Consider the following 22,215-nt stretch of genomic DNA (forward strand, 5'->3'; position numbering starts at 1 on the left):
TTGGGTGAAAAATTCATAAAATGTTGATTAAAAATACAAAGTTCCTAGATTAGAAAAAAATAGTTTTTAAATTAAAAAAATATTCAAAAGTTCACACATATAAGTACATCTCTTAATATTCTGATTTGTAGAATTATCAACATATTAATGAATAGGTGTCACCTATGAGCCAGATACCCTGTTTTAAAAAACAATGTAGTAATACTGCAGGCTAATTATTAAAGCACAGTTTTATTTAAAAACACAGATTCTCTTTAAACAGGCTTAGGACACAGTGAATTGCTGAAAAATGGAGGTAAATATTTTTTAAATGGACAACTTAGTTTTGTTACAGTTGTAATTTTAGGGTGATTGATCGTTATCAGACAAAACAATGGAAAGACATGTATTATCACTTGCTAAACTCAGACATTTCTATAAAAATCACTGTGCAGTGATTTTTCCAAGATGACAAAAAAATTTGTTTTACAAATGCATGTACTTTTGGGGGGCACTACAATCATAAATGCTTAAATAAAATCAAATAATATTTTCTCTGTAAGTAAACTTGGTCTTTCATTTTTTTCCATTTTCTCTTGTAGTACTAAACAATGAAGAAAAAATAATTTAGATTGCCTTCTCCAGCAAGAGCAGTTTAACCACCAGCATTAGGGCTATAATCTGGCAAGAACTACCTCAAGTACTCAATTTCATTGACACAAGCAGTCACATCCAAATGTGAGGCATTAAATGTACCCAGGGCCATCAGAAGGGCACTGTAAGAGACTATTATCCCAGGTGTTACCCTGTGGGAGCTGAAAGCACAACATGGGCCAAATTTGTCTGAGTCACATCAGCTGCTGCTACTGCTGCTGCCAGAGGAAAGTGAGTGCCTACAAAATTTCTTCCTGCACTTTCCAATTCCTTCTCTTCCCTGCCTGGCTTTCATGTTGAGCAGTCTCAATCATAACTGAACCCTGCACTCCAGCAGCCTGACAAGGCTGGGGAATAGGCTGCCTACCCATCTGCTGCTACCACCTACCTCGTTGCTGGCAGAGATGCTAGGGCCAGGTGGGCTCTCTGTTCCCCAGTTCTGCTGAGATGATAAAAAAAGAGAGTACAGAAGCAGTACCTAGAGCAAGCAAATGTCTCACTAGGGTGGCAGCTGTGCCACATGGTTTTCCATTCCAGGTACTTGGTATCTTCAGGGTTTTCAGCCAAAATGAAGAAGGATGAAAACCGCCAGAAAACAATTTTCTTCTTAAAAAACTGGTTTTTATAGAAGCGCTCATTACTAAATTTCTATTTATTAAAACTTTGTGTTTACCTGAATGTCCTCCTATGAGCTAAAAGCAAATGGGAGAGAGAAAGGCAGTAATGGACCAGCTCCTCAGCTAGTGGAAACTGGCAGTAGTTCCCCTGACTGCCCTGCAGAAGATAAGCCCCGATTCTAGTTTAATTCCTGGTAAAGAAAAAATCCTCTTAATAGGCCAGATCACAGTTTTACAGATTTCCTAGTTCATGATGAGAAGCAATGACCTGAAGATCTGATTTCCTGTCCAAGACACTAAGCCTCTCCCCAGATGATCCTGACAGACCTATATCCTAACAGCCCTTAGGAGGTGTCTTTAGACTTCCAGCCTCACAGATCATGATCAGCCATAGACATACAGTCCCACATCGTGAGATGCAAATGCAGGATAACCCACTAACTTTAGCCCAGGTTATTTTTCCTTTTGGAACTCAACAATCTCCATTAGAGAAAAGCATTTTTCAGTCTTCAGGAGACTCAACTCGTGTGTCACGGGCAAAGAAAAGAAGACATGTAGGCAGTAGCAACGCTATGATTCCTGAACTGGCAAGAGAACTAACCAGGCAGAATATTTTCACATAATTCTAATGGAAAATGCTGCAGTGACAGTATCACAGTCTGGTTAAGGGAAAACACTCTCAGTGTCTCCACATCAATTCAAGCCACAGTGGTATGAAATTTAAAAAGTGATGTTGTAGCCATTACCTGTGCCTTCAGAAAAGAAAAAAATATGTCAGCAAGTGCCCACAGGGTGGGCAGAGGAATAATCTTATATTTGTGATGTGAACAAAAACACTTCAAAAATGGCCAACTTTACCATCAAAAAATGAACAAGTTCCTTCATGAAGTCTTTTATATGCAGTTTCATATTAATACAAACATATTAACTGACATTTTGAATATTTTTAATTGTGGATTTTTCATTTTAAACAAGCATAATGTTAAAAATGAAAAAACAAAACAAAACACAATAAAAAGCAAGTATGTACAGTGTCATAAACTAACCTTTGCATAAGGTTTAACTACATTGTGCCATGATCAATTTACCTGGTCTGTTATCCCCAGCATTGGAAAGGATACTTACTGGAAAGGAGGAAAGGGGAATCAATCTACACAGCTCTAAGACATTCCCAAAGTCACATCAGTGTCACCATAGCAACACCACAGGACAGCTATGTCACAGCCACAGGGCCACTTGCTCTTCTGTCCAACCTAGGGCTTGAGCTCAAGCCCTTTGATGCTGGGCATGCCTTTGTCTCTCACATGCTTTTCCCACTGCAGCCTTCAGCACCCTTTGTATTTGCTGTTCTTATCTGACTGGTTTGGCTGTGTTCAGCACTTACAGTTCCTCCCTCTGGCATCTCTGACCAGTGACAACCTTCTTAAAACCAGAGTAGTTAATTTTAGCAATAGGAAAAAAGCTCTTAGAGAAAGAACATTTTACAACAGTGCTAAAACTCCAGTTCTTATTTAAACACTTACAAGTACTTGAGAGCAATTCAGTCAGTACACATGACAAGTACCTAACTCCCAAGCTGTGTTCTCTGCCTGTCTTGACAAAGAATTCCTACCAGAACTGATTTGTGTCACTTGAACATCTATGGTTTGGCCTTCACTCCTAAGCTACCTAAACAGTTTACAGGAAAATGGATATTTTACTTTTCCCTTGCAGTTTGGTTTTCTCCAGAAGCTCCTATTAATTTCAGTCATTCTTTCAAAGTGATTAATATTTCTCTCAACCTGTATTATGGATATTTCATGATAACAGAGCTCCAACTGTGCCACAGTTTTTTTGCCAGCCTTTGATCCTGCTGACCACAAGGTACTCCTGGGATGTCTTTATGGATAAGGGAGCTCTTTATTATCCTGTCTACATCCATCCATCCTGGGATGTATGATGATTTCATGCCGGTTGTTCTGATATGCAAGACCTGCTTTGTCCTCTGCCCAGAGAGTATGGTTTGGGGAATGAATTTCTTAGTCTTTAAAAGGTTTGGGACTTCAGAATCATCATCTTTCAATTACATCCAAACTAAGCATTTTCTTTGCTTTGCCATTTCCTGCCTTAGAAAGAAAACCTTGCTGGAGTCTGCTTTACAGAAGACAGAAGCAATATGGCAGATTTAGCACATGGAACCAAGGGGTACCTTTTCACCAGGTGATATAACTGAGAGTAAGTTTAGCTATAAAGGTTGAAACACATTGAACTACCTTAGAAATTTTAAAGTAAACTTTAATTTTCAAGTACTAATGCTGGCTCAAGAGACTTTTCAATCACAGTGACTTGGAAACATGGTTTCCTTTGCTGATGTGATCTCACTAGACACATGTACCTTAGGAACCCAGCTGGGATGACAACCTGCAATAAAAAGCTTCATTTAAAGACTGCAGCCTTCTGCATTCTTGGAGCAATATTTTATATCCATAATTCTTATAACTGTATTAAACTTTCTGCATTTACAACATTTAAACATTTCTACATTTACATAGGCTAAGCCTGTCACACAGCCTATGCTGTTTAGAACCTATATGTATTCTAAAGGGAGCCCCAGTCTTCCACATACTGCTTGGGAAAGACTTATGATGGCCCCAAAGGATTACTCTCTGACAATGGCAATAGAGGACTTATGGATTTGGAACCTTTCCTTCCACCAGTTCACAAAAGCTTGAACTTTCTAAAGCTCACAGCATAACACAGTATAACATTATATTTGCCAATTGAGTATGAACAAATATTAAGCCCTTTTTTCCAGCTAAGAGCTTGAAACAAAAGAAAAAGAAAAAAAAACCAACAAAAAACAACAAACCAACAACAATTTGGGACTTGCCTTATGGCATCACTACAGTGTAAATACAGAGCTAAAACCTGTATTATTGCTATAATAATGTGACAATTAGCATCAAAAGAGAAAACACAAATGTTTACAATTTTAATGACGCTTTACAATGTTGAATAATGATGCACCTGAAAATCTTTTGGTCAACTGAAAAGCATTTCATCTACGACAACTAACATTTGTGAGACAAGCAGTCACAATTCTGATTTTTGGATGTCATGTAAAAAATACATCACTGTATTGTAATTTTAAATATCAAAGCATTATTTATTGACACAGTCTTCCAAATGAGAGAATAGATTTCCTTTAGGCAACATATTCTCCTCTTAAAAGCAATACAATTGAAAAAACTTCAATACATGTTGGAACTGATTTAGATTATTTCAGTATGTTAAAGCTACAAAAGTCACATATAAATGACAAAAATATGGGACAGTCCTTGGACAGTTCAAGACACAGAATTCCTTTAAAGAAAGACACGATAAATTAAGGGTTGTGAATTTGCTTGTGGCACAGAAAAATCCAGATTAAATGTTCTATAAAGAGGATCCCTGTCTACTTCCACCGGATTTAGCTGTTCGACCGTTAAAACGCGCCCTTTGCTGCCACCACGTGGGCCTTGCCACAATGCACTAGGAATGAACACTAGTAATCCTTTTTCCCATCTCTCTGCAACCCTCTTCTTTCCCATTTGATTAAAAAAAGAAAAAAAACCCTGTTTCCTCCATTCATTTATGCTTCAGCTTTAAATTAGTTCTGCTCTATATCTTTGAGCTGTTACACAGCTCAAAATCACTGATGAAGTTCAAGAATCTAAATTACTTCAGCTAACAAATAAACACACAATTCCCTCAGTTTAAAAAAAAACGTATTCAATGGTACTTTGATAAATGGCATACAACAGCTGCACTTCACCCTACCTGTTCAGATACCACAAATTTAATCACTGTTGCAAGAGTTCACCAGTTCAAGAGTTAGATGGGACTTCAAGCAATAGCCAGAGTTACTCAATAGCTGTGAGGACAGTTCTTTAAATATTACAGTTCATAAGGCCTGAACTGCATGTATACAGGTAATGTTCATGATTAAAATAGATGGTGCTCTGATATAGGATAGCTCCAGGCTGCTGGGCAGGTGACATGGGCGTTGCAAATTAAATACATGTCCTTGATCTGAAAAGTGATGAGAAGTGTCACAACTCCAGGCCGTGGACACAACATAGGCACTTTTCAATCTGTGAAACCCTCCATCCGGACCTGCAAAACAGATTTATACTAACCACATTTATATGAACCTTTAATATGCAGAAAAAAGCCTCCTCTCCTGTGAAACCATGATGGAACTGCACACTAGCATGCCTTGCAGTGTGCAAGATGCCACTGGAGATAGGGACAAAACACTGAGGTCACCATGATGCTGTTCAGTCCTCCAGCAGTCCCTGTGGGCATGTGCAGGAATAAAATGCTAGAAACATCTACAGGTTTGGTCACTTTACCACGCAAGAGATATCAAAAGGTTGAGGAGGGAACTACTCTACACTGCTTTTGGCTTTTGACTGAGAGCGAGCTGCATGTCCTTTAAAAGCCAAAATCATTCCAGGGTCATTATTTTCAATATCCTAAGAGCTCTCACCAGCACATTACAACCCTTAATTTTTAATGAAATCCTGATCTACTTTTTTCAGTCTTTCAACTTAAGCTCCAAAATAGCAATCACCAATAGCCAAGCATAGGAGACAAAATGCAAGGTAAGTATCTCATGTTCCACTGGAGTGCCTTGAGACAAGCCTTCCAGGCATCTTCTGCAAGGGGGCAGAAAACCTGAGTGTGCTCACTGGCACTGTGCAAAAGTTGCCAGACAGTTAACATATCTACCCAAGATTTGAATACAGTTGCCACACTGTATTTTGAAAAATGAAGGCCATGAGTCCAAAGACAAGGGCAGAAATCAGATCTCTGGCAAGGTAGCACAGAGTATCTGTTACAGTGACGTAGGGCAGGTCTTCAGGTAAGATATTACAGTGGAGCTTGGCACCTAACTAGATATGCATGCTGTCAATTGGGAATCACCAGGAAAGCCCTAAGAATTCAATAGCCCAACACCTCTCCAGTTTCCTCCAAGGAGCAGACAGAGGAGGATTCTGATGCGGTTTGTCCTTTTTTTTTTTTTTTTTGTTTTTTTACCATGTAATACCATAAAACATTGTCATAAAATTCTATGTTATTTTCATGTTGTTCTTGTTACCATTCATTACATGAATTCCTGGTTTTAAATTGTTTTAAGTAATACTTCAAGCTAGGCAATGTTGATCCTTGCCTTCTAGAATTTCCCTCTGCAAAAACAATTTGGTTTTTTAATCCTCTGAGAGCTTTACTTTGGTCCACTGGGCTGTGAGCTACTTTCACACATACTAGGTTTGAGTTTGCTGCAAATGTTCAACAGCACTCCAGCTTATTAAATTTTACTGCTTCTAACAGAAACCTTGGCCTTAGCCAATGTTATTGGTCTTGTCTTATAACTAACTGTGCATGATAAATAATGTCCAGCACAAGGTATTTTATAAGCACTTAATGGACCCAAGTCATGTCTTCAAAGACCATCAAGGTAGTTGGAGAACGATGTCCTGCTCAGGACTGGATGAACAGGACCACACTGTTCAAGAGTGGGTGTGAGTACTCCAGACATGGCCAATGGTGTATAATGTCTGCAGAGGGGCTGTGCAGTGACCTCCCCAGATGGACAGACAAATAGATGGCCACCCGGCCACCTTGCAGTGCGTTCATAGCCCCAACTGTGACTGGGCGGTGCCCAAAAATTGTGCAGCCATGGTTTGTCGTCACTTGTGATCACAGTGTGCTGCCACCACTTCACACCCCTCAGCCTCACCCAGTGACTACCGGCAATGCTCTGGTTCAGATTCCAAAAGCAAACTGTTTTTCCCACCTCAGCGCACTGATCAAAGAAAATGTTACAATAAAGTGTCAGGAATTGACAGACACTTCTGAAGAAGCAAAACCAGCGAAGCAGAAGTACTACAAGAGAGCAGCCACTATCTTCTTATTGTCTATAATCATAGACAAAACCCGATATTCACTATATGCAGGCCTGTGTTGATGGAAATAGCGCTGAGTATGTATTAAGACCTCCAAACAGGCTCCCACAGCTGTTGCAAGATGTATAAAGGAAGGAGGGATTTTCTTCAGACATGTGACGGCAAAGAATAGTTTGAGGCAGGCAGTGACAGTGACAGATTTGACACAGAGGGCCACTTTAGATGGCAGCTAGCCTCTTTCCAAGGCTGCCTGGGCTCGCTGTGCAGAGGACCATTGTGTACATGTGTGATGGACCATTGTATATGTGTGATGGACTGCAACGTGACAGACATTCTACTTCTGTTCATGTGCACAAAACCACCACAAGACTCATAGCATGAAGAGCAGACCGCTGGGCCAACATATGTCACAATGTGTTGTGTAAGAGTCCCTCTCACAAGGCACCATATCACGGGCTGACATAGACACACACCCATTGAGAAGATGTAATCAGCAAATGTAACTGGCAGTGCCCTCCTTGCTACTTCAAAAACTTAAAATTCCGAATTACAGAAGAAATTCAAAGGCCTCATTCCCACTACGCAGTTCAGTTCAGCCCCTGGCATCACACAAGATAATATTTTTTCTGATCCTCTACAATTGGTTTTACTGTTCTGCAAGGTTTAAAACTATTTGAAAGAAATCTCTCCTTATTAAAGCATAAAGCAGTTTTTAAGGTTACTCTGACTTTTGCTGGAACAGCATTTTCTGCACTACTCTCACAGCAGCCTTTACCAGCCCTGCTCTCTAACGGCTGTTCGTCTGTTCTGACTGACTCATCCTGCTACACTCCCCAGGTCTCTAAACCTAAATCTGAATAACGGCTGAACATTTCCCATCTCTCGATCATTTTCACATTTATCCTCTCTATTCCACATCTTTCTTGCAGAGAAGGACCAGCTAGAAGGACCAGCTAGACCAAATACCTTACTCCTGATGCCTGTGCCTCAAACCCTGCTGTGCCTTCAGATATTTACACAAACTGGACCTGATTTGGGCCCTGTGCCCAGCCTGGCTTCTGCTTACTGTTTTCAGGGATGAGAAGCAGTAAGAAATATTAGCTGCAGACCACTCTCCAACAAATTTTCAGACATGTTTCCTCAACTGATGTTCAGCTCTGACTACAAGAGCAATGACCTAATGTACAGTGGGTCAGTGCCATAACCTGTGAGGTCCCTAAAAGGAAATGTCACTGATAAAAGAAGAGGGACTTAAAAAAAGATACATTCCAATCTGTTACAAAGCTTTCCGTTCAAATAGTCACACCTTTATCCAGCAAACAGCTGTATAATACATGTTAAAATACCAGCAACTTGTTCAGCTTTTGCTCTTCGCAACAAACTTTAGTCCCTACCACTACCCTTTTTTAAGGGACACATTCACACTTTTTAGGTTTGCCACACTAAGTGTCTTAAAAACACTTCAAAAAAACCCAAATCTTGGCAATGGTAAAATATACCTTCTCAGAGATGGCAACATGACAGAACTTTAAAGCACTCCTGGCACACGTTTCTTTAGCACTCAACAGGATATTGCTTCTGCTGTGATCATCCACACTGGCATGCACAGGCAAGACATATGATTCTCCTACTCATGAGCCACAAAGGGATTGTCATCGATGAGACCAAACATCTGACATAAAGAAACTTGTCAGAATCACTCTCCTGCCAGCACACAGGGCAAGCTGAAACAGAGACAGGGCAAGGAGCAAACACAGGCCAAAAAAAAAGAGTTTTGCACTCAGTCTTGTAGGCAGTAATTGTAAGGCTTTTGTAGCCCTTGTACTGAAAAGACGTGTATTCTGGATGCTTGTGTTTCATACGAGTCCATAGGCACAAAGGTCAGCCTGTCTCTATAAAGACTATAACCTCAATACAGGCAGACTCTGACCTTTATCCTGGAAGTCAGTCTCTCTGGTGTCAGTCATTTCAGTAAGGCACTGTGGCAAAAGGCATAGATAGCGCTGTTCTTTTGCACAGAAGTACAAACCATGAAGCAAACAGCTTTCATAAGGATTACATTAACTCAGGAAAAGAATAATCCACTCCCTGAAACACTTTATTCTGGCAACGTGAAATAGTTGGCTTTGATGATATTGGTTGTAGGAACTCTATGAAAGTACTACACATTGTTCTACCTGAACTTTGAGAGGACAGCTACAAAGGCTCTGTTTGACTGATGTTTTACATTGCGTAGTTTGACACTGAAACTGTTCCATATCCACTTGCCGCCTTTTTGCCAGAATGGACACCCAAACGGCCTGTAACAAGCCTTCAGTCCACTTTGAAAAAGGCAGTATGATTCCTTGAGCACTGCATGGGCAGCTTCTCAAAGCAATCGCAACAAATCTAGGGCTGGGGCATAAGCACCCTGCAGAAAGCAAAACTCTTCAGTGAAGCTAATGGAAGATTCTAACAGACACAGGAAGCAAGAATGTTGACAAGGACAAATGAATTCTGATTTCCAGACATGAGTCAAGCTTTCAAAATTGTTAATGCTTTGTCTTAACATCTAGTTATGGTTTATGGAGCATTAGAAATACCAAATATAAATCTCAATGTAATAACTATACTATTATGACTATGTAAATAGGGAAGCCAGAAACCTGCAATACTCCCACCTTCATTTCAGGGATGATTATTCTGCCTCTTATTGGGCACCTATTCTTATCTACCACATCATCACCATGATCGTTTCCTAGAATACTCGGTGATTCTGATGCTTTATGCACCTTGCTCAAATCAATACATTTAGTGTTCATGACATGTCTCATAATCAGCCAAGCTGGTCTGTGTTTACATTTGTTCAGTGACAACCAGTCTGCCTTCTACTCACCTTGTGTTTTATGTCACACCGGTAACGGGACTTTATACACCATGCATTTTTATTGACAGATTTAAGGTCTGTAACATAATTCTTCATCAGACTCTGTCAGTATAGCTCTGATATTCTGCTAAGAGCAAGTAATTTGATTATTTTCACTATTCTTCAACTCATATATACACTGCATTTCTTATTCTCTGCTAGAAACTCTTCAAATGCTATCTTGCCTTTCATAAATAACAGGACTGTGTATTTCTGTCCAATAAACTCATTTTGTATGTATTAGATGACTAATAATGTAGATTTTCACAGGAAAATCAACACATGAATGTGGTGTTAATTTTGAGATACAGGAGGAAGCAAGTCTTAAACCAGAAAATTAGTATTAAAAGTTTCATTTAAAATAAATCCAACCATAATAAAAAGATAGCTGTTCATCTCTCAGCCAACCATAACTTCACCCTGACAGAGGACCTTATGAAAAAATAAATAGATTTTTAAGAATATTTTTAACAAACTGGATCAGCAAATATTATTGTACACACCCAAATTATTCAATGTCTGTGTTCAGAGTGCGAGTTTCCTCAAGTTTGAATGTTTCAATTTCTTTCGACTTTAAGTCTAATTTTCCTGAGTATGCACAACAGTAATGTTTATACTTTGAAATTACTCACCCATAATTTCAAATCAAATGTGTTGAGCTATAATTGTAAATTTAAAAATATATATATATATATATATATAATGTTCATTAGTACCCTGATGTAATAGTTTCTATCATTAGTCTAGGACCCCACTTTTTATAACTGATACTTTAATCCTTTTGGCTAACCAATTAAATTACTATGCTACCTAAATTCAGAAAGCAGAGGAATAAAAAAAGATTGTGAATACTAGTATGTTTACATCTTGGTAAGCTCTTGTTCACTGTAAAGCAGCATAACACAAAAAGTTTCCAGTAGAATATATTCTAGAGCAAAAGAGACAAAAATAAGCTCTGTAACCTACCTCATATTCCCTGCCATAATGAGGAACAGATTATAAATGTGAGAAAAAATGAAGAGGAAGAGGATGGTACTGAAGAACATTGTCATCCAAGACCCATGGTCCTCTCGAAACATTTTCAGACGAAGCAACTGACCTGTGGGATGAATATTATGAGAAAGCATATTTTAGTCAGTTAAATACATGTTTACATGATAACAAAACCAAAACAGAGTACTAAACTGTTTTTCTTCTTATATTCAATTATTCCCCTGTGTGTGGGGAAGGCAGGTTTAGTATCATGCAGCCAAACTACTCTTCTGCAGTTCAGCATGAACAGGTATCGTTCCTACAAAATTACAAGGTTGCTTCCCACAAACCCTTGAAAAACTGGTTTAGGCTCTTACAATCAAAATCACTGAGGTGGAGGTCTGAAGGAGTTATCATGTCTGTGGAACCTGATCAAAGTGTGGTCGTGGTTTTACATACACTACATGTGATTCTACATGCTGGTTAAACAGCTTTTGATGTTTCCCTGTTTCAGTCATTAATACCTCTACTCGCTCTGCTCTTATGCTGACACAGTAAGCTGAGCAGTCACGCACAAGTGAACAAGAATGGGGAACTGACCCAATGAGAAAAAAAGAAAATTTACCTTTTTTTGTTTTTTCTTTCATGTGAAATAGTTTCATCAACCTGCTGACTTTGAAGCTCAACGAACAGTAGTGATGCACAGCCTTAGATTGGAAGGCCAACTGCCTAAACCATCCCATTTTCTAGAAACTCTTACATCCTAACACCCCAAAACAAATGCCACAGCAGGGGAGATCTCATGGAATTAGTCTAGACCTCAAGGCAAGAGCTTCCTTTTAGTGGCATTTGAGCAATGGTTTGAGAAGTGAGACTTTATAAATTTTGAAGTGTCGTAAGTACCTCAGGCTGCGTGAGGTCCACTATTTGCTGCCAGTTATTTCTTGATCAGTAACAAAAGAGTCATTAAATCTTGATGGTTGCCTGTCTCTTTTCACTGACTATAGACAGCATCGGGTCAAATATATGACATGATAACAGCGATCTGATCTCATCATATGTGTTCATCTAGCTTGTGAAAAACACAAACATGGAATAGAATTGGGGATTTAGGACATTTGGACTTATGAGAAAAAAGAGATTATTTGCTTTTCTGAAGAAAGTGACTGCAGGACCAGCTGAGATGAAAGAAATTCCTGGACTAGAGGGGAACTCCATGTATCAGAGGAAAAGTCATCCCTTGAGTCAAAGACGACTCTTGCTTACACCCAAAAGTACACAAAAATACATGCTTAGTAATAAGTAAATAATCACTCTTCCTCTCAGTAAAACTGAGATAATGATACTGTGCAACTCTCTCAGTGCTCCTCTGTTTTGTGAGGCAGTACAAATCTGCCACGTGTTCTTGTCTGCCAATCATCTGATGCCAACATAGGAAACTCTGAAAAAGTCTTAGGCTCGGCTGGGATGACCTCACGTAATGGGCAAGTGCCAGGAGCCTTAAAATCAATTTCAAATTCTGCAAGAGAACTCCAGTGACATTATGGACAAGTCATTTACACTCTATGCTCAAGTCCTTGATGCACAAAGATGAAGAATCATTTTATTTTCTTACAGTAGACTTTTTCTACATTATACCACAACAAGGCCACAAACTGTAAGTGGTAACATAAAAAAAAAAAAAAATAATCATATTGCAAAAGAGAATAGAGCTTACAGCCATACTTACGATGTAATCACTATTCATTTCCTAGTCAGATATGTACACCAAATCTAGTCATCACAACACAGATAACAAAACATTCCCTAGAGTATTTGAGCTTTGATTGTTTCTCATGGCAATGTTCTTGTCATTTCACAAATGTAATATTACAAGTTTGTCACAGCAAGATTGATTTTACTGTTGTATCCTCAAAAGTCTTACTCAAATACAACACTCTTCCCCATTCCGATTTTTTTAGTTTATACTTGGTTTTAATGGTTCCTGATTTTTCAAAGGCAATTTACTTGCAGTGATGAATGATCTAAATAGGAGTGGGTGAATGATGGTGGAAAGGCATAGACATATTTTTCAGTGCTTGACTCCCAGCAAGAACAACTTCTAACATCTCAGATGGGATTTCAAAAGGGCTTTGTACCAACAGATAATACGTTACATGTTTAAGAACAATATAGTTGTTACAGTGGTAATTTTTACTATTAAGGTAACATCAGAAAGACTGATCAACTACCAAGCAGTTTATTAAACTAAAATTTGTCAAATGCTGAGTTACAATGCCTCACTGAGGCATTGTATTTATTACAATGAGGCACTATTTATTACAAAATAAGCTCCTACATCCTTAACTTTTTTTCATCGTGCCTACATAAAGAAAAATCTCAGTTACTTATGCAACGTTTTTACTGTATTTTATTTTCTAATGATACACACTGAAGTCCAATGTAAAAAAACAGAATTAAACACTTACTAATAACAGTATTTTTAAGAGATGCTGAGAAAGATTACAGACCATTACAATTAATTTCAAATGCTAAAAAAACTTACTGTTTCATATATCATTTTCCTTTTCATGTCTAAGAAAGCTTTTCTTGTCTGAAGTATTTGCAGTAGAAGCATGTTCCCTTGATATATATTATTTGCTTCCCTGATTTAATTAGGAAATCGAATTATGATTCTGTAGAATCTTGTACTGTGTGTTTTTCTTAGACCTTTAAGCACTTTAATCATGTGATGTGCCATACTGTATTCTGCAGACAATGCCTTTTGCAAAGAATAGTGGTATGTCTTATCACTTGAAAAGAAGCTCTGCTTACTCTCATGATTGGTGATTGGTGAAACTTTTGCCATGTTTTCTTCAGGAAAATATTTTTCCTAGACTAGCTTTCTTTCTCTGTCTTCTCCTCTTACCTTTTTCTCTTTGTCCTCTATTATCATAAATGCAGGATTTTCTCACCTGTTTCCTGTAGCCCTTTGCCCTTTTTCACCTGCCCATACAATTTCATTCTGACCAGTTTTGAGATCTTCTTTAGGTCTACTCTGATCCCTCTCTTCCTCTTCTTAATCTCTCCGTCTTGTCCAGCCTTTCCTAAACCAAACATACCTACTGGATTTTAGTATTGTAGTAGCTTCTATACTTGCTTCTGCAAGAATATCCTATCACCTTTTTGTCTTTCATCTCCGAACTCTTTAGGCACACTGTTTATTCACTGTCTGGAGGTTTTTTTCTCTTGGAACTCTACAAGTCTGGTACAGCTCCTTGTCCTGTTCTTACCAGAATTTCTAATGACTACTTTTTTAAACCTCAGCCATACAAGTTCATCCTCATCTGGCTGTCACACACCTCAATTCGCTTGATTGATTCATACTAAAACCCTCTACTAATTTTAGTAGACACTTTGTGTAGCTCACCATCTCTCATCCTTGCACACCCCTATAACTAACAGAGTATCATTATTTTATCATCGATTACCATAGATATTCTAGCTTTTTTTCAGATAGAGTTTTTCTTTTCTAAAACCACGTGGATTTTTTACTGTGTTCTTCAATTGTTTGGAGTATTAAAAACTTCACCAGTGTAAGAGATGGGAATTAACTTTTCCAAGGTGGAGAGTGCCACAGCAGAAGCCAAGACAAGTAAGGAAAACAACCAATAATTCAAGCAGTAAGGTGAAGGACAGCATCCGATGAGATAGTGCAGTCAGGTGCTACAAGATGTCCTCCTACAAAAGGAAGATGAGGAGCTGCCCAGGAACTATCAAAAGACATAATATAGCAGACTGAGAGGTGGAATGGTCTGGGATGCAGGCAATCTCTGGTAGCTGTTGGTGAACTGCAAAGTCTAGTTTCAGCATGGATTAAGGCTGGACACATGGAGAAGCTATGAAGTGCGGGAAATTAGTCAAATATGTGAAGTGTTTGTTCAGGGAATGAAACAGGAAGATCCCAGGACTGGTGTGTGCTGCTGAAGACTGGAGATGCAGGATTGAGACAGGAAGACTGGAGGACCTCGAGCAGACCTGGGCTCTGGGCTGAATCAGTAGGTAGCATCTGAGCTCTGGAGTAAGCAGGGTTGGAGGATGGGAGTTCTCTGACAGGCTGAGGTTTTGGAATGAGATGGGAACTGTGAGGCAGGAGAAGTGATAGGTAGGTAGGTGGGGTGAACCAAACTCTCTGATAGGGCAAGAGCAATATAGGTCCACAGACCAGTCCAGTAGTAGGGCAGCAGTAACAAGGATTCTGGCATCGAAGAAGAGGAAGGAAACGGAAAGTGCAAACATACATATACATGCTCTAAGTCCCTGTTCTCTTCTCTTTCACTGCTGGAAACAGTGACAGCTCCAAGCCTAGCTAAACTAGGGATGTGCAGTAAGTCCGTCCTTCCTTAAGAAGCAAGCAGAGGCTGCTATGGCAATAGCAATTTATCCTGATTTACTGAGAGGAGGGGCTTAATGATAAAAGATATCTCCCTTGCCAGTTGATACCTGCTCTCTGAAGAGCTGCCACTGCATATGGAATACTGCCAACACTTTGGATTAAAAACAGTACTTGCAAAATAGAGTTGTGATTTTAGAAGGTCCAGATTAATGGAGGGGAAAAGCACAGCCAGGCATCTAGACTTCGGTAAAATAGATAATTCCAACCTTTCTAAAACAGGTAAGAAAAAGATTTAGTAAGTTTTCATGGCACCTGTATTCTCCAAAGCTATATAATATTTAGCTACTCTATACTGATTAATACATATACATATAAATTTCGTATTTTTTAAAGTAATTTTCACTAATATTGTCTTTGGTACACAAATTCTTACACCTTAACTATCCTTCTACTGCAGTTTATGTTTGCCATATAGGACTCCATTAAGTCTCAAGTAAGTACATGAACATCTTATTTTAATGAAAGAAATAGTAGCTTAATCACAATACCTACTGAGTCATTAAGAAGAAAGGAATTGGGTATTAGCACAATCTGCTTACCTAATTGAATACAAATACCGCTGTGTTTTACTTATTGTTCCCATTATACTACTATGTATAATATGCTAAACGCAGTTGAACTAAAATATGCTAAATTCTCAACATTCACGGTGCATTATATTTCATCAATTCAGTTGAATGTAAAAAAGGAATGATGAGATGATTGCCTAACAGTAAGATGTTAAAGTAAAAATTGCAAATAATGCTCTATATTTTTATAACAAAACCTAGGAGTCCCTGTACAGTGCTTTATTAATTTGATAAAATGAGCTAAAAATCTGTGCTTTGAAAGCATGTGTAACCAAAATATATTAGTGTTTAAATAGTCAGAAATTTGGAAAACTGATCTGATAACTGGAACAGATTTGTACTAGATTAAAATACAGTTGTAAACAGGCAAACAAAATTCTCAGAGTAATTCCAACAAATAAAAGTTTGTGTAAAATTAGGCCTTCTACTATAAAGAATAGCAAGCAAAAAGGAGAAAGGGGCAAAGAGAGTAGATAAGTAATAAAATTACTTAAAATAAGATCTTAATTCAGCTTAATCTTATTTTAACTTCAGGCCAAATTAATTGTTTATTATGACCTTGTTAAAAATGTCCAAAAAATCCCACAGGTATGACAGGGAAGAATATGATTCCTAGGATATATTTACACATAAAAAATCAGATATTTTAAAAATAAACACATGCACTAAACCTAATGGAGCTTTGCAAATACAAGTTAAATGCCATATGAATGACTACCAGTGACAGACTGTCAACTACAACTAGCTATATACACAAATCAAGATTCTTTTCAGTGACATAACGCTTCGTAGCTCCAAAAGAATTTTTCTCCAAAAGTAATTTTTTACTGAAACAAGGTCTTCTATCTATTCCAAGGCTTTGGAGGCCACAGCACAGGTACAAGGGGAACAGAGCATAACAGAGACTTCAGGATTTAGGGCCCTGCAACAAACCAGGCAGTAAATCAGCTCATCAGCTGACACCTGCTTGACATTTTCTATAATAGTGTGCAGATGCTGCTGAGGACAATGACAACGAATCTTGTAGATATTCATTGTCAGAGAGTCATAGATCTAAGCCATATTTCTTTCAGGTCCAAGGGAACAGACAGCCCAACAGACAGATACAAAAACTGAGTCAATCAAATAGATCACTTTTTTAAAAACTAAAACTTTTCCAGCATCTTTAGATCCACAGTCCATAAGATGGTGGGATTCATTGGACTTCTTCTACAAGAGAAACATAAAATTCTTAGCCATGAATTTAGCATGCTTTCTTGTCTTAATTATGAATGGTGGAGCCCATAAACTTCAAATCTTTCCTGGGCATATGAGTAGCATTCTAATATCAAGCATTTCATCAAATCAGAGGTATTCCTTTAATTCTGGATGCCCCACCATGTGATTGCTCTTTCTGTCCATTTAATGTTCATGGACATCTCCATCAAAGGCTGAAACTGTTCAGCTGAAAAATTAATCTCAATAAATTTGAAGTGCTTTTTAGCCTTGAAAACCCAATCCTACTTTCCTCAAAGTCTGGCAAGTCTGTTTTAGTCAGCATTGACAACATATGCAACTCTTCATCTGTCACAGTATAATGTTACGGTGCTGTTGCTCACTCTGCCACTCCTAAAATGTGCGTTGGCTGGCTTTGTTTAAGAATACATGGACTTAGCAGTGAATAGAGCAATGCTCAGAAAAAGAAAGTTTTCGTAAACTACAGGTGCAAAATTTTGGACTTGAACTGTGAAGATGATCTAGTCAAACACTATAGCTCGAGTTATTCTGTTGGTGCCAAGTTGGTAGACAGAAGACTTGCTGTTGTCTGATATAAAAAAATGTCACTTCTGAAAATCATTAGAGCACATACGTAGCTCTGCTGGACATCAGGGTAGCTCCAATGGCCTCAAGATGTATTAGGGCATGCTGACTGTCTTCCCACATGCAGTGAAACTGGGTCCTGAATCTACAAGATTTCAAATTCCCCTGATGGATAACCAGGAGTTCTTGTTACAGCAGCAAGCTAGGGGGAGAACTCCTTGTGTTCTTCTCTTGCTTATTATGTTACCTCAGGAAAGCTTCTTTTTATCTCTGCATCTGTTCCCCTGTGTCCACCCTGTAAGTTGCTGACATCAGTTGCAAAGCACACTGTTTCAAGAATTTAGTCTTGCTTATGACCTTTAAGATTTACTATAAGAATTAAGAGGAAATAGTAAGAATATTTTAGAAAATTCAAATATGAATCCCAAGGTAGTCACATGGGACGTGCCTACACCAACACAGACGTATTTTCTAATGACTCTCTGAGCTCCAAATGCACCTTACCCAGCTGCCCAATTCCAGCTCCCCCAGCTACATAACTAACTTCATATAGCTCAACCCTGAGTGAAGTCCAGTAAACTGAGGATGATGAAGGGAATAGGGGATTTATTAGTTCAGGTATGTCATGAAGTTACAAGGCTACACATCCATGCTTTATCTGGCAAAGTGGAACAGATAGCACAGCTGTCTGCCACCCTCTGTTTAGACCTACATATAGTCCTTTTCTAGGAGCTTCATGAGATCAGGAATCTGGCATTACGTTTCCCTCATGCAGCTATGGCCATGCTGTTTGCAGCCACTTCAGGGCTTCAGGGCTTATTTATACCAACCAACACAATTTGTAACAAGTGCTCAGTGCCTTCATTCAAAATTATTGAAAAGGAAGACAAGAGAGGTAAGAAATACAATTTAATTCAAAGCACACGTGACCTCTAGCCAAGAGGATTTTAAGAAAAGATAAATTTCCTGCACATATTGAAACCCTTTTTAATTGAACACATCATAAGAAAATGTTACCTACCTGTATTGTACCTATTAGGGTGGTGACATTTTAACGAATTTACAGGAATATCTTACAAAATTCAGCTGAAGAAAAAAATTACATCGTTTGTGTATTTCTTTACATTCACAAAGACTATGGAGTAGGGAGAGAGAAAGAGTACAGCTACCCTAGGTTAAAGTACAGTGCTTCAATACTTAATAAAATACATTTAGAGAGCAAACATTTCCCACCTGTGAAATACACTGTGAGTAGAACAGATGGCTTTCTATCCATATTCACTTTATGGACAGTCATTTAACTGCTTTTGTCGTTGAGCTTCTAGAGAAACAACTTTCCTTCCTAATTCATTGAGTACAGTCTGAACTAGCTTTTTGTCAGTTCACTGCCTGGGTGAACTATAAATTTGCAAAGCACAATAATGCAGGCTTTATTTAGCAGGTATTCACTGTAGCTTGTGTTTGTTATAATTCTGAGCTGTGTCTGTGCACATACCTTTGGGAAAGTCACATTGTGTTAAGGTTGATGTGAAAGCAAAACATTACATTAGAAAAAAACAGCACTGCCAACTTAATGGTTGAAGTTGTTTGAATATTTTCAAGGAATTCATAACATTTTGAATAAGTCACTTCTTCCGTCCAAAGTGTGGTTTGTATTGAGCAAAATTTTATCCTGTCATCCTATCAAACACTGTAGTGGACTCTGATCTATATATGGCTATTTGGATGACCCTCATACAAAGCTCCTACTTGGACAGACCTTACAGTTTGGCATCTGCTGCATTGTTTGGAGAGAAGTTCTAGAAACATAACAAACTGCAGTTGGTGACAGACAGCTCATTCTGGCAGAATATTCCAGCTTTTATTTTGTTTTTATTAAGAATACAAACTCACTGGGATTAAACCTAAGACTTTACAAACAAAAAACGTTGCTTTGAAATATACACTGCAGATCTATATTGCAGATATTCTGTAATGGGCATTGATACAAACTGGACCATAAAGAGTGAGACAAAATGAATTCTCTCTAACCCTATGATAAGCGCAATGGTTTTGGCCTGGCACATTCATACAGAAGAAAGTCAAAAAGAAGAAAAAAAAAAAAAAAAAAAAAAAGAGATGGAAAAGTTTCTGTGGCCTTCACCATAAGCAGGATTTCATCCTGATTTTTTTGATGCTGTCTTGTGGATCTCAGTCACAGCCCACTGCACAGCTGCCATATTACATATGCCTCTAGGCCCAGTATGGATACTCTGGCAAAGCAAGGATGGAATGAGTGTGGTCAATAACTGTCCTCCTGTGCTCTCCTCTGCTTCTTCCAAAGACAGACACAGACACACTAGTGGGCAAGGGAACGCTGCTGTTACTGAGGGTGTGTGCTTTTTTTCTCCAATCTATTTTACACTTAGAGAGGAGAGAATATAAAGGTTTGGATAAAAGTTCACGAAGAGTTCTAACACCAGTAGCCTGTGCTGGTGTTACAAGGGTACACTGTATGTGGTGTAGAGCTGTAGAGTAAGCTTGAAGTGTTACCTACTTGGAACACAGATTTTTTTCAAATAGAGTTGTATGTCATACTATGTTCTGAATTCTTGTGCCAAGTCATACATACTGGATTTAACTTGAAAGTTTTGAGTTTTAAATTCAATACAACTAATTGAATTTTTATTTTAAAAGTTGTCGGTCTCTCTTTCCCTTCAGGCATACTCCATGGAAAGATGATGAATGGCACATGTACTATTTTAATTTGCAACAGAAATCCTAAACTGGAGTGGTACTGTTATTTGCTGGTTCTGGTTTGCCTTTTCTCTTTATTAGCAGGATTTCTAGGCAATATACTTGCATTACGACACTATGTGTACTGCATGAAGACATGGACTACCAATACTGTATTTCTCTTTAATTTGGCACTGTGTGACTTTACTTGGACTCTCATGGCACCTTTTTCAGTATATTATAGTCTCCAGAAGTTAGCTGTCTACTCCAGCCAAGCATTTTATCAGATCATAAGACTATTTTTTAGTATTAATATTTATGGAAGTGTCTACTTCCTGACACTCATCAGTTTTGACAGATATGTAGGTGCTGCCCATCCCATGACTTCATTAACGTGGTGGGACAAAAAAAAGGCTGTGTTTTGTACCATTGCAGTATGGATCTTCATAGTGATTACATCAATGCCGGAGATCTACTACACAGTGACAGCTGGAAGACAACTTGACATCACAGATTCCCTGGACGGCACTGAAGGACCTTTACAATTTGCAGTGCTATTTACACTCTCCAAGATTCTACTGAGATTCCTAATTCCAGTCACAGTCATCTTTACATGCTACATGTTGACTCTCAAAGCATTACTACAACTCAGTAAACGTCAGCAAAGAAGGAACAGACTTGTTAGACCTCTGCTGCTGATTTCAGCTGCTCTGATTGTATTTGCTGTTTCTTTCATACCTTATCATGTTATGATGATGGTGATACTAATTTACAGAATTAATTGTCAACCACCCTGTGGGAACATAAGCACATTAAGTGCCATTTATAAAGTCACAGAGATCATATGCAGCATCAACAGTTGCCTTGACCCAATAATTTTTACGGTAGCAAATAAGACATTCTATCAAAGAATTAAAAGTATAAAATGTCATCCCAAATGCCAGTGCTGCTGTTGTCTGAGAGGAAGGGTAAGGGATGTCACCCTGTCCTCAAAAACAATGACTTAAACACCAGTCTACAAAGACATGCATGTCCCACTGCCCATTTGGTTTTGTGTCATCAGGCCCAATTAAAATTTGGTCTCCTGTATTGTACAGTAATCTCTTGAATAAGCAAGACTACACAGCAAGGCAGAGTAAAACCTAATGTGAGAAGAAACACTAGCAATTCCTAGCATTACAGATTTAGCATTTTAAATATTCTTGTCAGAAATATGCCTGAAGTTATTGTGAAATAGCACTTCATTACCTGTATGTACATGCACCATGGAACTAACAATGAAGAAAAGTTCTAAGTAGCTACTTGTATTCTCGGTGAGAAAGGTTAAGAGCACACAGTGTTGAGGAGCCTTCTTATAGTTTCTATTCTTTCATCTAAGTGCTGCTGTGATTGGACTGTGCAATTAATAACAATCATGATGCTTACAGCTGAACTTCTTAAGCAATTGCAGAGAGGCTTTCTATAAGTACTTCATTTTAATGCTGCCTGCACTAGAGTTCCACTAACACTGCCAGTGGAACCTTATTAACCTGCTTAAATGCAACACATTTCTGAAAACAAACAAACAGAAAATAAATAGTAAGATAAAATCCCAGAGGATAGTCAGAGCCACAGTGAATCTTATGAAGCAAACAAGCAC

General features: G+C 38.4%; 2 protein-coding genes across 2 annotated transcripts in view; one reads left to right on the forward strand and one right to left on the reverse strand.

The window, feature by feature from the left end:
* The window catches only part of TMEM117 (transmembrane protein 117), a 241,730-nt gene that overhangs the window by 181,675 nt on the left and 37,840 nt on the right, over positions 1–22,215 (reverse strand). The window contains exon 3 of the mRNA XM_026841040.1: positions 11,052–11,184. Within this exon, the coding sequence (XP_026696841.1) occupies positions 11,052–11,184 (133 nt within the window). The remainder of the gene's footprint in view (positions 1–11,051; positions 11,185–22,215) is intronic.
* LOC113475902 (P2Y purinoceptor 1-like) lies at positions 15,642–21,583 on the forward strand. The gene is made up of 2 exons (XM_026841043.1): positions 15,642–15,711; positions 20,562–21,583. Exons 1-2 carry the CDS (start codon positions 15,642–15,644, stop codon positions 21,581–21,583), a joined length of 1,092 nt encoding a protein of 363 aa, XP_026696844.1.

Source organism: Athene cunicularia (assembly GCF_003259725.1).
Source record: "Athene cunicularia isolate RWA chromosome 1 unlocalized genomic scaffold, athCun1 chr1_part2, whole genome shotgun sequence".
Classification (NCBI taxonomy): domain Eukaryota; kingdom Metazoa; phylum Chordata; class Aves; order Strigiformes; family Strigidae; genus Athene; species Athene cunicularia.